Genomic DNA, 17,394 nt, shown 5'->3' with positions numbered 1-17,394 from the left:
TCATGATTGGCATATCATCACTCTGTCTCCTCTCCACCAATCAGCTGGTGTGTGGTGTGCGGTCTGGCGCAAAATGGCTGCCGTCGCGTCTTCCAGGTGGATGCTGCACACTGGTGGTGGATGAGGAGATTCCCCCCCATTGTGTAAAGCGCTTTGAGTGCCCAGAAAAGCACTATATAAATGTAACAAATGATATTATTATTATTATTAAAATACACAAATGAAAATCTTACTTTGTTTTTCTTTTAACTAAGTATATTTTTTATGTTTTGTTGTTTTGTCTCAAATTATTTAATGTAGGACACAAATGCCTCAAATGCAGCTTTAACATCATTGGAATAAATTATATTTTAACATATTCAACTGGAAAAGCAAACATATTAAAAAGGAATAATTATTTACAAGGTTACTTTTATATCTGCATTTTTATAAACTAAAGCAGTTTTGTCCCCAAACCTTTGAAAAATAGTCCATGTTGTCTTTATATTTTTAGATGCTTCATTTATTACTGATTTTACTTTATGCTTTTAAAATATGTAATTATGCAGTTGAAGTGATATTGTGCTTTTTTGCTACATAGTAGAAGTGAACTAGTTTTGTTTTGTGTTAAAGCCACAATGGCCCTGCATAAAAGTGCTTTACTGAGACCTTATAGGCACATTTTGTGCCTGGACTCAACTTAGTATTAGTGGGACCTAACTATTTTGTTAATTACTAAATGCCCACAGAGCATGCTCACAGGACATACTTCTGACTCAGATAGTATACCTATACTTCGCCCATTGTGGCTATATACACTCCACTTTGTGTGGACTTGCTATGGGCCCAAAGTGAACTTCTGTTTCGAGTGGGCCAGCCCACAGTTTGGTCTAGCGACATTGTATATGCTTTTGGTATAGACATGTTTCTTTGGAAATTTGTGCACTAAAACTGTACACTTAAGTACATGAAGGTGAGCTTTAGCAAACAGCATAATACATTCAAAACTATTGTATAATAGGCTAAGACAGACATTAGAAAAGCATACTGTAGAAATACTGTAGAAATTATCCATAAGGATTTTTATGTATTGTACTATAAAACAATCCTATAGGAATGGTTCCAAAATATGACCATAATTCTAATTAAATTCCTTCAAAGAAATCCTATAAGATGCTTCTTTTTTGTCTGTTTGGCAGCGCCACAAAAAAAATTCTGTGAAACCGTGTTAAAACTGTGAAATCTACTTTTTTGTTCATGTTGTTTTTTGTTATGTGCGTCAGCAACTCCCTGGATGCGTATTACAGTTCACAAGCAGCAAAAACGGCCCAGTGGCCTAATGGATAAGGCACCAGCCTTCAAAACTGGGAATTGTGGGTTCAAGTCCCACCTGGGTTGTCTTTGATGCAGTTCTTATTAAGTTGGCTGTGCAGCACAATCCAGTGTGACCTTCAAAAAGCTAGGTTCATACCCTTAGGTCAAATAGACATGACAATGGAAAACTCTTTAGAGAATCTGCTTTGTCATTAGGTGTACACACCAGATCGTCTGAATGCAATATGGTATAGGGATCCTAAAGTGCTGTTTTCTGAGTTCTAAGAACTTCCTGAGCCATACAACAGATATGACAAATGCTAGTATTGGCCCAGTGGCCTAATGAATAAGGAATCAGCCTTCAAAGCTGGGGATTGTGGGTTTAAGTCCCATTTGGGTTGTGTTTGTTGGCTTACATATAAATTGTATGGAAAAAATGCTGACATGTCTCCTCAAAGCTTAGGCGTGATGATCTGAGGTCAATAGTTCGCTTCAAATTCTCAGACTTGCTGCACACTTCAATTAAGATTCATCCAATCTTGCTTGAATTATCCAATCACGTTACGCTCTGGTAATGGAGATCTTGACTTCAAGTACCCTGTGGCTTTCAAATAATGGTCTCATGTTAGATGGATGATGATGAAATGCAAACAAGAAAATAGCTGCAGACAGGTTGTGATTTCATGTTAACGAGAGTGGCCATGTCTGAAATTTGAAACTCAAGACCAGTCTCACACCATACCCCAGGACCAATGAGACACGAATGTGGATGATTACACAAAGAGAATGTTTGTCCATTAGTTGCAAACCATCTTATTTGATGGAATGCAAACTGGCATCGAGATCCCAAAGTGCAGTTTTCCATGCGTTGGCATCTTGTTGAGGGCATACAAGAGCTCCATGACAAAAACTTGGGAACATGGCCCAGTGGCCTAAAGGATAGGGCATCAGCCTCTGGAGTTGGGCGTTGTGGGTTCAAGTCCCATCTGGGTTGTCTTTGAAGGTCTCACTTCAAGTTGGGAGCAATGTTTGTTGGATGAAACACAGTAGCTGTGAAAACCTCCTAGAGATGTGTTTGCATGTCATTAACTTCCTTCGTTGTCATCCTTATTACAACGATCCATAAACAAATCTAACAACAGATTCATTGCCGCTACTTTCTTTCAAATCAACTCTCTTTTATTGTAACATCATCAGCAGCACGTGTGCTATGATGAGTAAAAAGCTTAGGTGCTGGCTCCAGACAGCACAAAATACAGAGTAATACAGTGCAAAATACAGACAGTGCAAATACAACAACAATGTGAAATTGACAGCGATGTGTACAATGAATAGGTGTCCATATAGTTGTAGGCAGTGTTGCTTCAAGTATGGATTGGTTAAAGTGCAGTGCATGCTACATATTGATGGTGTGCAGTGAGGGTACTGCCATGTCCTCATGCCTAGTATACGTGTTGTGCATCCAGATGAAACGGCATAAGCTGTGGCTCCACAAAAAGAGTTTTACACGCCTGAACAGGGACTTGAACCCTGGACCCTCAGATTAAAAGTCTCAACACAACACAATAGTTTGGCCTCATGTCATGCAGGAGACATTAAATAGATCAATGACAACTGCAGAAGGTATTTCTGTTGTTGTGGAAATGAATGGACACTTAACAATTGAAAAGATTCCTTCCATGCCTTAGAAGCGTGACTTGATCAATGCTTATCTACACAGCATGCTGCATCAAAGGTCCCGTTGCTCATATCGAATCCCTAGTCTTCCACACTTTAGGAAACGTAAGCATTCAGGACGTGCCATTAGCAAAGCCTGCACTAAAAGGAGGTTGGAGATTACGGATGGCAACACAGAGTGCAATGCCAATGTCACCTTGAAAAACCTGCCGTGACCCGGAGTTGCTGCGGCCACAACGCAGAGTACTAACCACTATACGATCACGACGAGCTACGGGAAAGCCACTGGCCCTTCACTCTCTGTCATATGTCTTTAAAAATTGAAGGCCCCCAGAGCAGTCAGTTAGCATGCGGTGGCATTTTATTTTTGGTGCTTTTCCCTTCCAGCACAACCCTTTTCCCAAGAAACAATGGAGTTGCAACCAATCATGGAATGTCACAAACTAAACCCTGCGCACTGCCTGGACGTAGTCGGCAGGGTTCGAACCTGCGCGGGGAGACCCCAATGGTTTTCGAGTCCATCGCCTTAACCACTCGGCCACGACTATAAGACTGCTTGGACTGCCATGTCCTCATGTCTAGTACACTTGTTGTGCATGCAGATAAATCTTTCGGCAAGCGACAGCTCAACGGCATAAGCTGTGGCTCCACAAAAAGAGCCTTACATACCCAAACAGGGACTTGAACCCTGGACCCTCACATTAAAAGTGTGATGCTCTACTGACTGAGCTATCCAGGCTCCATGGCTTGGCTGTACAAGCAGGCAAAGTGTAGGGTTGTGGTGGGCGCAGACCTTTACAGCACACAAAAGTTTACCGTGAGGTGGGGTTTAGGTTTATGGTTGGTGTAGATGTTGCTAAAACACAACAGTTTACTGTGAGGTTTGGGTTAATGGTTGTTGTAGGTGTAGACATCAGGGGGGTATTCCAGAAAGCTGGGTAAACTTACCATCTGCTAAACCCTGAACTCTCGGTTGATTTACCCAAAACCTGCTTACCGCGAGTATGTTGGTTCCAAAACAGGTGATAAGAGTTAGTTAAATAAACCTCCTGAAGATAACCGCGGGTTAATGCACGTGCACGGCACACACCTGAAGGCATTTTCAGTAGATCGCCGAATTCACGAGTCACCATAGAAAGTCAAGGTGAGAAAAAAGGCAACGCAGAGGCAAAGCTGGAGGTTTTAATCACAGAGATTACACATTTTCCCACCTGCCAGATCATTGCCCAGAATAAACTGAACTCCCTCTACTGGAAGATCAGAACACACTCCAACACAAACATTTCCCGTCACTAATTCAGTTTGCAAATATATCATGTGCAGGGGAACTGTAACACAGCCTGAACCCACCCCCCTTAGTATGACATCAGAACCAGTATAAGAATCGGATAACAAATTTAGAGTGCTTCGAAGCATCAAAGACTGAACTGAACCGGTGTCCCTCAAGATAGTTATTGGTTTAGGAACACTTTCAGCATCATGTGACACCCACCCTGACAGCATAAAAGGTTCAAACCCCCTCTGGTCTGAATTTAAATCTGTCTCCTCTGTAGCTGCACGTATAAACCCCACACTTTTAGGTTTAACTGACACATTTTTCTTTTTCCAGGCCTCACAGTCTGCTATCAAATGATTAGCATCCAAACAGAAAAAACACACCCTACCGTCCCCGGAGCGGTTTTGAGGAATCCTTCTATTGCTGAACCCAGCCCCACGCCCTGGTTTAGCATTATTATTGATCCAACCTCTGACCTGCATTTCAGGACCCTGGACAGCAGCCCTATCAGCACCTTTGACCACAGGAGAGAAAACTGTTCTGTGTGTTAATACAAACTCATCTGCCATTACAGCAGCTGAGGACAGAGACAATACTTTTTGTTCATTCAAATGAATAACAAGATTCTCAGACACGGAGCTCTTAAAGTCCTCTAATAAAAATTGCTCTTTCAATTGCTCAAACGTTGTGGTTTTATTTGAAGCACACCATTTATCAAATAAAGTTCGTTTTTCCCTTGTAAACTCCACAAATGTTTGTCTGTCTGTTTTCTTGTGAGCTCTAAATTTTTGTCTGTATGCCTCCGGCACTAGCTCATATGCACGGAGGACAGTCTGTTTAACAACGTCATAAACAAGACTCTGTTCCACTGGCAACGCGGAGCACACTTCCTGTGCTTTGCCAATTAATTTACATTGCAGCAGAAGAGCCCACATCTCCTTCGGCCACTGCAATGTAGCTGCCACACGCTCAAACGCAGTAAAATAACTGTCTACTTCAGCTTCTCTAAATGGTGGAACCAAATTAATATGTTTACTCACATCAAATGCTGGCAAACTCACAGGATCAGTTACGGCAGCAGCAGGACTAGATGAGGCTAGTGCAGGGCCACTGGGTAGCTGAGCAAATGACGGAGAGGTAGGTGAACGTATCGGAGAAACCCCGACCTGCTGAAACAGACCACGATCTCTCTGAAGTCGTTCTCTCTCTATTTCCAGCTCTAGCTCCTTTACCCTAAGCCTTTTACTCTCAGTCTCTGCCCGTTTAACTTCCAATTCCAGTTCCTTCAACTTTATTGCCAACATTGGATCTGACGCGATCACCACAGCATTAGGCTGCGCTTGCGCTGAAGACGGTAACATACGTGGGTCGGCGGAAGAGAGCGGTGCAGATAAAGGCTTCTCGTCGGCCGTGACCGGCGAAGCAGCGCTCGCTTCTGCACCACGCTCTACCGTTTCGTCAGGTAGAATTTGTTGCAAAACCAATGCATCATGTAGATGCTTTTTAATCGCTTTTTTAGACTCATTCTGTGACATGGGAATTTTGAAAAAATTTGCAATTTTAATTAAATCATCTTTGCGGCAGCGATTTAATTGTTCCACGTTCGGAGCCAGTGTAAAAGAAATCAAGTCAAACTCCATAATCCAATCCAAATTATTTTTCCCACACCACAAGAGAACAGATAGACAAAAGTTTGACTTACCACCCACATGCAGTCAAGACAGTTGGTTGAAACAGCTGACACAGAGTCGATATATTCCAGTTTCTGCAAACAGTAAAATACATAAACTATTTCCTCTTCTTCTCACAAACCAAGAGACGAGCCCCCAATTTATGTTACGACCTCAAAAATGTCTAGGGCTGAAGTCGAACATATAAATTATAGAGAAAATAAATAAACAGTTAGCAGGTTTGATTTTTTAATGACCTTTGAGGTTATTTTATTGTGAGAAGGTGGAAAAGGTTTGTATTTACAATAAACAAATAAATGAGCGCAAACAAAAAGCTTCAGGGCTGAGCAAGGCCAAAATAACAAACAAAACATTTACTAACTCCACCCCGAAGATAACTTACCTACTGAATCAAAAATAAATGAAGAAAATAAATTACAAATACTTACAGGAACGGGACAGGACGAGAGAGGGAAAAAGAGAGACACACACACACAGCAGCACAGAAACAACCCAATCCGCTCTTGCGTAACAATGACAATGTCATCGAGGTACGCTTTACAATTAGACACTCCACTAAGCACTATATTCATTAAGCGCTGAAAGGTGGCGGGAGCGTTCCGTAGCCCGAAAGCCATCACCGAGTAATTCAGAAAGTCATCTGGCGTCACAAGCTGAAATTTCAGCAGCACGCTCCGTCAAGGTTATTTGCCAGTAACCCTTCAACAGATCTAATTTTGTGACAAAACGTGCAGAGCCTACTTTCTTAATACAATCTTCCATTAATGGAAGGGGATAAGAATCGGGTTTCGTCACGGCATTTACCTTTCGGTAGTCCGTGCAGAACCGTTGCGTGCCATCAGACTTAGGAACGAGGATACACGGTGAGCTCCACGCGCTTGATCTCGGGACTGCAAGACCATTCGTGACGAGATATTTAACCTCATCTCCCATTACCTTCCGTTTAGCAGGATTCACGCAGTAAGCACTCTGTTTAATAGGCCGGCATTCGCCCACGTCTATATCGTGCTTCAATACTGAAGTTCGTGAGGGGACATCTAAAAATAGTGAAGGGAAACAATTAATTAAATCAAGCATTTCGCTTTGCTGGATATCAGACAAATGCAACAACTGTGACTTTAAAACACTAAGAGCCTGGGAATTATTCAATTTGCCACACGAAATTAAGGACTTCAGCATACTTAGACCGTCTTCATCTGAGCCACTGTCAGAAGTGATCACGATAGCCACAGGAGCGATTACAGAGCTTTTTGACTCCAAATCATCTTCACGACTCACGTAATGCTTCAACATGTTAATGTGACACACACGGCATTTTCTACGTCTGTCGGGTGTGCGCACAACATAATTCGTGTCACTCAGCTTTTTATCAATGACATACGGTCCGGAAAACTTCGCCTCTAATGCAGCACCTTGAACTGGCAACAAGACCAAGACTTTATCACCTGTAGAAAACGAACGAGACACAGCCTTTTTATCATAGCGCTCTTTCATTTTTGCCTGAGCATTCCCCAAACTAATCTGAGCTAGTTTACACGCATTGTGCAAACGCTCGCGAAAAGTACAAACATAATCAAGAAGATGACACTCTTGTTTTGGCTCTGAAACCCACGACTCATGTAATAATTTTAAGGGCCCTCGAATATCGTACCCGAAAATTAATTGGGCCGGGCTAAAGCCCAATGACTCCTGGACAGACTCACGGATCGCAAATAACAATAAAGACAACCCCTCATCCCAGTCTTTGCTCGACTCAGCGCAGTATTTACTCAACATGGACTTCAAAGTTTGATGGAACCTTTCTAATGCCCCCTGAGATTCCGGATGGTAGGCACTCGATGTAACGTGTTTGATGTTCAGTTGAGAAAGCACTTGTTTGAACACTCGGGACATAAAGTTTGTGCCCTGGTCAGTCTGGATCACTTTTGGAAAACCGAAGGTGGAAAAGAATGTGATCAGTGCTTTTAAAATGCCTTTCGCTTTTAATGAGCGCAACGGTATAGCCTCTGGGTAGCGAGTAGTGGTGCACATGAGGGTGAGCAAATAAACGTGCCCAGATTTTGTACGTGGTAGTGGGCCAACACAATCTAAAATCACTCGTGAGAAGGGCTCATCGACGACAGAATAGGTTTAAGAGGTGCAGGCAGAATTTTCTGATTAGGTTTTCCCACAACCTGGCATATGTGACATGAACGACAATATTTTGCAACGTCTGCTTTCATTCCAGGCCAGAAAAAATATGCCCAAATGTCCAGCGACATTATCATGTGCCACACTCAGAACCTGTCTGCGTAAACATTTAGGTACTACTAACTGAAAAACAACATCCCAGCCTAAACCATCAGACACTGTAGGAGTCCACTTTCTTTTTAACACATCGTCGTCCCAAAAATAACCAATCGGCTTATTTTTAATCGCCTCCGCAGTTAAAGCGGTAGTTCGGCAACGTGACAAAGAGGAGTCATTTTTCTGTTCAACAGAAATCAGCACCTTATCTGCGGACAGCGGGAGGTCATTCGATAGCGATTCAGCACCACAGGTCGTGGACAGCGAATCAGCACCCTGCGTCTCAAGTGTCATGTCTTGCGAGCTGCCAATAAAAGTGTCAGATAGATCAATCATATCGCCGAATTTACGAGCTTGCGCTCGCGTGATTACACAAGCAGAAAAGACGGTCAGAAATTCAGAAACTAAATCATTAGAATTAACCGTCTCACAAAGAGGATTCTCAATAACCTCTGGATATGGAAGAACTTTTCCTCCGGCTAAATCATTACCAATGATAACAGCAACACCCTTCACGGGCAACTGGTGACGAACAGCCAGTTTCACAAATCCTGTTACCAAATCAGACTGAATGTATACCTTATGCAGTGGCACTTTCAGAACTCCTAACTCAATCCCCTGAATAAGGACATCAGATCCACAATAACTTTCGTCCGAAAAATGCAAAGAATCAAATAATACAAAGGACTGTACAGACCCTGTATCTCGAAGAATGGTCACAGGAACTGAATCTTGTGCCAATCCACTCAGAGAAATCGTTCCCTGACACACAAATGGATCATACAAAGCATCAATATCCAAATCGGGCTTGCTTTCCCTACTAACGAAGCCAACACTCTTAGCTGCCTTTACCTGATTTTTCTTTCTCAAAATAGGGCACATGGAAATTAAATGACCTAAATCGTGGCAGTAGAAGCATTCGCGAGATTCCGCAGTTTTTACCTGCTTTAGCGATTTTGAAGCTTTTCCATTTTTCTCGAAGACTGGCGAAAAATTTGACTCTCGACGTGAAACAAACGTGCTCTTGTGCGTCAAAACAAACTCATCCGCGCAAACGGCGGCTTCAGCAAGAGTCGAAATTTTTTTCTCATTCAGAAAAACAACAATTTTGTCCGGCAACGAATTTTTAAAATCCTCAATCAAAATTAGTTCACGAAGTTGCTCAAAATCAGTGACTTTACTGGAGTGACACCACTTATCGAATAGCATGCTCTTCTCCCGAGCATACTCCACAAAAGTTTGACTGGAACCCTTCGAATGCAAACGAAATTTTTGCCTATAGGCCTCGGGGACTAATTCATATGCTTTCAGCACCGCATTTTTCAGTTTATCATAATCCAAGCTGTCGTTAACAGATAAAGCGGAACTAACCTCTTGGGCTTTTCCCGTTAATTTGCACTGAATCAGAAGAGACCAAATCTCTTTCGGCCTGCGCAACGCCGCAGCTATTCGCTCGAAAGCGCCGAAATATGAATCCACTTCGTTATCCCGAAATGGGGGTACGAGCGTAATATGACGACTGATGTCAAAGTCAGCATAATTATTAGAGGACACAGGCAACGAATTAATCGGGGTTGGATTAGAATTAACAGCAAATGAAGCAGATGGTGAAACAGTAGGTATAGGAGACAATTTAGGAGGCAAGACTGGTGAACGACGGTCAGCTTGCGTTTCTAACTCGCATTGCCTAAAACGTAGAAGCTGAGTAGTATGTTCTTGGCGCTTAATTTCGAGATCTGATTGTTTCAACTGAATAGCCAATTTTAAATCATCTAAATTTGTTCCACTTGGCGAATGCAACATAGAATCATCTGTCGCGTGCCTATCAGCACCGGCGTCTACGTTTTGCGCTGCTCCAGCAGGCCGAGGCTGTAAAACGCCTTGCTGCACCAACGAATCATAAATTAAATCTCGCACTTCTTTTTTCTTAGCAGTTTTCACCACAGAGATATCATAGAAATCAGCCACTAGAAATAAATCAACCTTACGGCATGACTCCAAAAGTTCCTACAAAGGAGCTTGTTTAAACGCTTCTATGCTAAACTCCATAATCTCAACCTTTCCCCACAGCACAAGATCAAATTTCCAGTCACCAAAAATAGAGAATATATAAATGGTACTCACCAGCAATGTCACAAGATTTCACTCCGGACGTGAAATTTAAACGAATAAACGGATCAAATTAAACTAAATTTGGATGAGGAAAAAACGGACGAGCCCCCAATTATTACGCCCCAAGTCTAGGGGAAACAAAAAGGGCATAATAAACGAAGAACAAACAAATGTGTTGGGGTGGTGGATTTCCCAAACTAAACAAAACTTAAAACAAAAGATTCCCTTCGGTCGACAACCAAACTCACACACTCAATTGAGAGTATATATGAAGATATTTATTATAGAAAAATTGGGTTTATATAAACGAGCATTTCGTCAGGGTGACCACAGGCCAAAATAACAAACAAAAGAATCTATAAAATAAATCCACTAAATTACCCATTACTATTTAAATAAAAATACAAGAATCTTACCTTACTCCCTAACATAAACAAGTCAAAAGTAATCAAATAAATAGGCAGGTCACCCCTACACGCTCAAACTCTCAAAAAACTATTCAAGCATAGGATGGTCATCAATACAAAGGTGATTATTGTTGGTCGTCGGCCGAAGGGGTGAGGGAAACCCAGGAGCTCCACTCCAAACACCGAATGCAGCAGAAATGAGCTCCCCGATTCCTGCCGGAAGCTCCCTTTTATACAGGCCTCGCAGACCAGCAGCCAATCAGAGCAGGGAATCACGCCGGCGTGGGAGCCTATAAGACATCAGAAAAACAGCAAGGAGGCGGGACAAAAGAAAATGGAGTACAATCAGCAATAATAAAAATAAATAAATAAACTTCAGTCGTAACACTGACATATTGAAACCATGTTTTATCTACAAATGTGCTTTGTGTTCATACAACATGTTCAAAGCAGTTCAGGTTTACTTGATTGGATTAGATGCATAAAGGGTGCCACGATTAAATCATGTTCATTCAACAATTTTTTTTTTTTGAGTGCACAAATACAGACACTTTCACATGCACACACTCACGCACACACACGCACACACACACGCACACACACACACACGCACACACACACACACACACACACACACTGCTGCTGACTGCTCCTGTAAAGGATTCTGGGTAAATCTCTCATCAGTCTTCAGCTCAGTTTCACTGATGATCCAGGATAATAAAGCTCAAACCCAGGATAGAGCGGCTCAGTGAATGTGGTCTGGACTGAGTGGATGAGGCTCATTGTGTCTCTATAGATGTTGTAGAAGATCAGAGTTCCTGCACTGTGATCCACAAACACTCCTATTCTCCTGCTGAGCGCCTTCACTGGGAGATCAGTGCGTGTGTGATTGTGTCTGAATGAGAATCTGGAGGAAGAGCAGATCAAACTCCAGGACTGAGCATTATATCCAAACACAACCTCAGCACCTGTTCCCTTCCTCCTGATGCTCTTATATGACACTGATATACACACTTCTTCTCCACTCCAGTTAATCTCCCAGTAACAGCGTCCACACACACTCTCTCTGCACAACACCTGAGGCCATGCATCAAATCTGTCTGGATGATCAGGATACGGCTGATTCTCTCTCACACTCTTCACCTTTCTGTTCTCCTCAGACAGAATGAGTTGAGTGTGTGCTGTGTTTGGATCCAGAGTGAGGAAACAGACATCTGAACACAAGAACACACACATTTATAACCACAGCTGTGTGTGTGTGTGTGTGAGAGAGAGAGTGTGTATGCGCATTTGTGTGTGTGTGTGTGACAGAGGGAGTGTGTGTGTGTGTGTGTGTGCGTGCAAGCGGGCGTGTGTGTTGTGTGTGTGTGTGTCCATGTGTTCACTGCTGTGTGTGTGTGTGCATGTGTTCACTGCTGTGTGTGTGTGTGTGAGCGTGAGAGAGAGAGGAACTGTGTGTGTGAGAGAGTGAGTGTGTGTGTCTGTGTGTGAGAGAGGGTGCATGCATGTGTGCGAGTGTGTGTGTGTATGTCTGATTGTGCGTGTGAGAGAGAGGGTGTGTGTGTGTGTGTGTGTGTGAGAGTGAGTGTCTGTGTGTGTGAGAGAGGGTGTGTGTGTGTGTGTGTGCACGTGAGCATGTCTGTGAGAGTGCATGTGTTTGTGAGTGTGTATGTCTGATTGTGTGTGAGCGTGTGCGTGTGAGAGAGAGACAGAAGGGAGCGTGTGTGTGTGTGTGTCTGATTGTGTGAGTGTGGGCATGCGTGTGTGTGTTTGAGAGAGAGAGTGTGTGTGTGTGTGTGTGTGTGTGTGTGTGTGTGTGTGTGTGTGTGTAGTCCTACATTTGCGTGGTCCTGCTGTAATTCTCGTCTCTCCTCCATGATCTAGACTGTAAACACACACAGATTCACATTCAGTCAGTACAAACATACCTTAAAACACACACACACACACGCACGCACGCAAACACACACACACACACACACACACGCACGCACGCACACACACAATCAAACACACACACACACACACACAATAAGACATGTGGAGTGTGTGCTGAATGCTGGATTGTGATTGGCTGATCTCAGTGCATTAATAACTGCAGTAAAACAACATGAGTGTGTGTGGAGCTGTCAAATCAGCTTCTGAATGACACACAGAGCTTTTAGATCAGATGTGGAAACAGAAAACAGAATGGAAACACAGAAACAGACAGATATAAAGACTGAAGGATTCATTCAATGATCAATTGACAAAAGCGCAGCACAATAATAAAGCAGAATTCAGTGTTAAATGACTTGAAATATGATGGAGATCTTCATCTTCTGTCAAATGCCTCTTCATCATCTCCAAACATTGCTAAGTTGGAGAGCAGTGAATCCAGACCAATCTGCAGTCCTCCTCGCCCTTTGGAAGCTTGGTGGGTTTGTGTTCTGTTTATTGTTCATAATACTTCAGTTATAAAGGTTTAGTTTAGGAGTTTTTTGTCATTTGCTTTATTTGAGTTTGTTCAACATGTGATTGTCACTGGACTATATCAGAACCAGCATCACTGTCTGCTGATCACTTTTATTGCCTGATATTTTGTGTTCATGTTAGTTTAGAAGCAGAAAAGAGCCAGATTACAAGATATGTGAGATATTTGCCAGAAACATCTTTGTTATGTCCACATTGTGAATGTAAATTTATATTGTTTATTTTCTTCCTGTTTATAGTTTTACTCCGCCCTTATTAAAGTGTGATAAAGGACATTCTGTGTCTGTGAAGTTCATGAGGGAGAGTTTAACTTGCTGTTAAAGTATACACAGGACGTATTTGGAGAACAGTACACACACATCTCTGACCTGATACTGTACAGTTCTTCAGCAGAAATGTAGAGAACAAGTTTCACTGCTCAACTACAATGCTGAAACTGTACAGTGTTAATATGAGATATAATATCACGCTTAATGTGAGAACTGCCCCAGTGCACTGACATATTTAACAGGTTTGATTAATATCTGGACACTAGAAGAGCAGTGAAGTATCAAAGTATCTGTATTCACAATAAAAAAGGCAGTGCTGCTCCACATACTTGAGTTTGTCCAGTGTGTAGTTTGGATCCTCCAGTTGTTCAGAGAGCAGCTTGACTCCTGAATCTCCTGGATGATTGTAGCTCAGATCCAGCTCTCTCAGGTGTGAGGGGTTTGAAGTCAGAGCTGAAGACAGAAAACCACAGCCTTCCTCTGTCACCATACAGCCAGACAACCTAAAAACACACACACACACACACACACACACACACACACACACACACACACACACACACACACACACAGAAACACACACAAACACACACAAACATACACAACATCACATTAGTCTGCCAAATAGGCGTCACTAACACACAGTCACCTCTAAACTCAGAAAGATAAAAATGTGAATTTAAATCAAGCGCAACGGTGATGTTTGCGCGCTAGGAGAAGTGAACCGTAAGCAGATTACTTGGTTGACTTGGTTTACTTGTTATCTCTAACGCTATCGGCTACTCTGCCTTTCCGGAAGTTAGCCGGGATTGGACGCAGGTAAAAAGATCACGCCGTTAAATATATATACAATTTGCAAGTCATAATCATAAGAAACTTTCTGAGAACTTTATGAACTTTATGAAGATTCAATCTCGAGAAACAGTCAAATAATAAAAATTTATCTTCTAAAATAATGACTTGCATTCTTGTAACATGACTTTCTGAACCCATTTGATTTGTCCCGTGCAGCACTTGTGTGGTTTGTTATATTTTACTTTATTATTAACCCCAACAGCAGAGCTCATTATGACACTTGGGGATGATCTTTCTAGGAAAAATTGTCTTCAGAAGAGTTTATTTGCTTTTAAGATCTTTCCATACAATGCATACTATATGTGCAGTGCAGCTTTGTATATTATTATTATATTATTATAATTATTAACATTTTTTGAAATATAGATCAGTGGAAAATATATAAATATCTATATATTATTAAAGGTCATGTATGCAGTTGAAGTCAGAATTATTAGCCCACTTTTTTCTTGTTTTATTTCGGCTAGAATAAAAGCAGTTTTTAATTTTTTAAAACCCATTTTAAGGTCCATATTATTAGCCTCTTGAAGCAATTTATTTTTTTCCAAAGTCTACAGAACAAACCATCATTATACAATAACCTGCCTAATTACCCTAACCTGCCTAATTAATCTAGTGAAGCCTTTAAATGTGACTTTAAGCTGAACACTAGTGTCTTGAAGAATATCTAGTCAAATATTATTTACTGTCATCATGACAAAGAGAAAATAAATCAGTTATTAGAAATGAGTTATTAACACTATTATGATTAGAAATGTGTTGAAAAAAATCTTCTCTCCATTAAATAAAAATTAGGATAAAAATAAACAGGGGGCTAATAATTCAGACTTTAACTGTAAAGTGGAATAACAGACTTATGGCAGTATATTTACTATAAACCTTTGTACTTTATGCACTGCATGCATGTATAGCCTATTTTGTATACTATTGTCCATCCAATTTATTCTGACTTGTTCTTCAGAGAAAATGAGTCAAGGACAATGAGTCTAAGAAAAAAAAAAGATTTTTATAAATTTTAACATGCTAGGCTTGAGTTCAGTTTAAATGTAGGTGCTAAACTTCATCAAATGGTTCAAAACACATATTTAAAGTCTGAATTATTCGTCCTGATTTATTAGCCCATGTATATTTTCCCCCAATTTCTGTTTAATGGAGAGATCTTTTGCCACATAGTATAACTCTCTCTTTCTCTCCCAAGTAATAAAGTTTGTTACAGAAATATCTCATTATTTTGATATGTCATTATATGACTTGGTCATGATGGTAAGAATAGGCATTATTATGAGATTAATTATTACAAGAAATATCTCAGTATTGAAAGTAAGTCTCCACCTATTATTACTGAGAAAGTAAGTCTATTAGTTTCACATTGTGACATTATGATAAGATATCCTATATATTTTTATTTAACGGGGAAACTAGCTTACCTGCGTCCAATCCCGGCTAACTTCCGGAAAGGAAGATTAGCCAATATCGTTAGAGATAACAAGTACAACAAGTCCCGCCCCAGGACTGACAAAAATCCCAAATGTTTTGCGCGAGCAGAGAGAAGCGAGAGCGTACATCGTGCGCACAGATGATGTTGATGTGTGGAATTATTGTACCTCAGTGTGTCCAGTTTACAGTGTTGACTCTTCAGTCCATCAGAGAGCTTCTTCACTCCTGAATCCTGCAGGTCATTGTTACTCAGGTCCAGCTCTCTCAGCACACAGTTTGAGGATTGTAGAGCTGAAGACAAACTCTCACAGCACTCAACAGTGAGATTGCACATGACCAATCTGAGAAAGAAGAACACAAATTACATTACAGTGTGAGTTTTAGTAATACATCTGTCACAAAAATCAATCAATCAATCAAATCAATCAATCAATCAATCAATCAATCAATCAATCAATCAATCAATCAATCAATCAATCAATCAATCAAGTGAACTCAGACCTCAGTGTGTCCAGTGTACAGTGTTGACTCTTCAGTCCATCAGAGAGAAGCTTCACTCCTGAATCCGGCAGGCCATTGTTACTCAGGTCCAGCTCTCTCAGCACACAGTTTGAGGATTGTAGAGCTGAAGACAAACTCTCACAGCACTCAACAGTGAGTTTACATGCGGCCAATCTGAGAAACAACACAAATTACATTAACAGTGTGAGTTTTAGTAATACATCTGTCACAAAAATCAATCAATCAATCAATCAATCAATCAATCAATCAATCAATCAATCAATCAATCAATCAATCAGGTGTTTAAACTCAGACCTCAGTGTGTCCAGTTTACAGTTTGGTCTCTTCAGTCCATCAGAGAGCTTCTTCACTCCTGAATCCTGCAGGTCATTGTTACTCAGGTCCAGCTCTCTCAGCACACAGTTTGAGGATTGTAGAGCTGAAGATAAACTCTCACAGCACTGAACAGTGAGATTACACATGACCAATCTGAGAAACAACACAAATTACATTAACAGTGTGAGTTTTAGTAATACATCTGTCACAAAAATCAATCAAACAATCAATCAATCAATCAAGTGTTTGAACTCAGACCTCAGTGTGTCCAGTTTACAGTGTTGACTCTTCAGTCCATCAGAGAGCTTCTTCACTCCTGAATCCTGCAGGTCATTGTTACTCAGGTCCAGCTCTCTCAGCACATAGTTTGAGGATTGTAGAACTGAAGTAAAAGTCTCACAATTATCAGCAGTGAGATTACAGCACTGTAGCCTGTGTAGAGGACAAAACAAACAACAGTGTTAATGTGTTAATCTGGCAGATTATACAGAGTTCTTCTCACACTGCTGAATGTTCATGTGTTCAGTCTGCAGAGTGTTAAAGTGACACTGAGATAAATCCTGCTGAAGATCTGCAGTTAACAGGCATATTAACAACAAACATATGAGGAAAGACAAACAAGAGCATAAAATAGACAAGAAACTGCCTTCAGTGTGAGGAGAAATCAACTGTTAACAAAAGAAGTCACTAAGTCTCAATCTCAATTCTATTTTTGCACCTGTTACCGGCTCCAGACCTAGGGGAATCTGGACCGGCACAAGCCAGCACATTGTACACAGTGT

General features: G+C 41.2%; 1 protein-coding gene and 1 non-coding gene across 3 annotated transcripts in view; both read right to left on the bottom strand.

The window, feature by feature from the left end:
• Positions 1–3,436: 3,436 nt before the first annotated feature.
• On the bottom strand, positions 3,437–3,518 carry trnas-cga (transfer RNA serine (anticodon CGA)). The gene has a single exon. It is a non-coding gene; the product is annotated as a tRNA-Ser (tRNA).
• Positions 3,519–10,591: 7,073 nt separating this feature from the next.
• Positions 10,592–17,394, bottom strand: part of LOC137490964 (NACHT, LRR and PYD domains-containing protein 3-like) — a 62,039-nt gene continuing 55,236 nt past the window's right edge. The window contains exons 9-13 of one of the 2 annotated variants that reach the window (XM_088649688.1): positions 16,871–17,044; positions 15,943–16,116; positions 13,813–13,986; positions 12,581–12,627; positions 10,592–11,956 (exon numbers count right to left, since the gene is read on the bottom strand). In XM_088649688.1, the coding sequence (XP_088505814.1) occupies positions 11,430–11,956; positions 12,581–12,627; positions 13,813–13,986; positions 15,943–16,116; positions 16,871–17,044 (1,096 nt within the window). In that variant the 3' untranslated portion in view covers positions 10,592–11,429. The remainder of the gene's footprint in view (positions 11,957–12,580; positions 12,628–13,812; positions 13,987–15,942; positions 16,117–16,870; positions 17,045–17,394) is intronic. The other variant, XM_088649689.1, reaches the window with a different exon arrangement.

This window comes from Danio rerio, chromosome 4 (genome assembly GCF_052040795.2).
Source record: "Danio rerio strain M-AB ecotype USA chromosome 4, GRCz13ab, whole genome shotgun sequence".
Classification (NCBI taxonomy): domain Eukaryota; kingdom Metazoa; phylum Chordata; class Actinopteri; order Cypriniformes; family Danionidae; genus Danio; species Danio rerio.
This window is presented reverse-complemented; position numbering and strand designations above follow the sequence as displayed.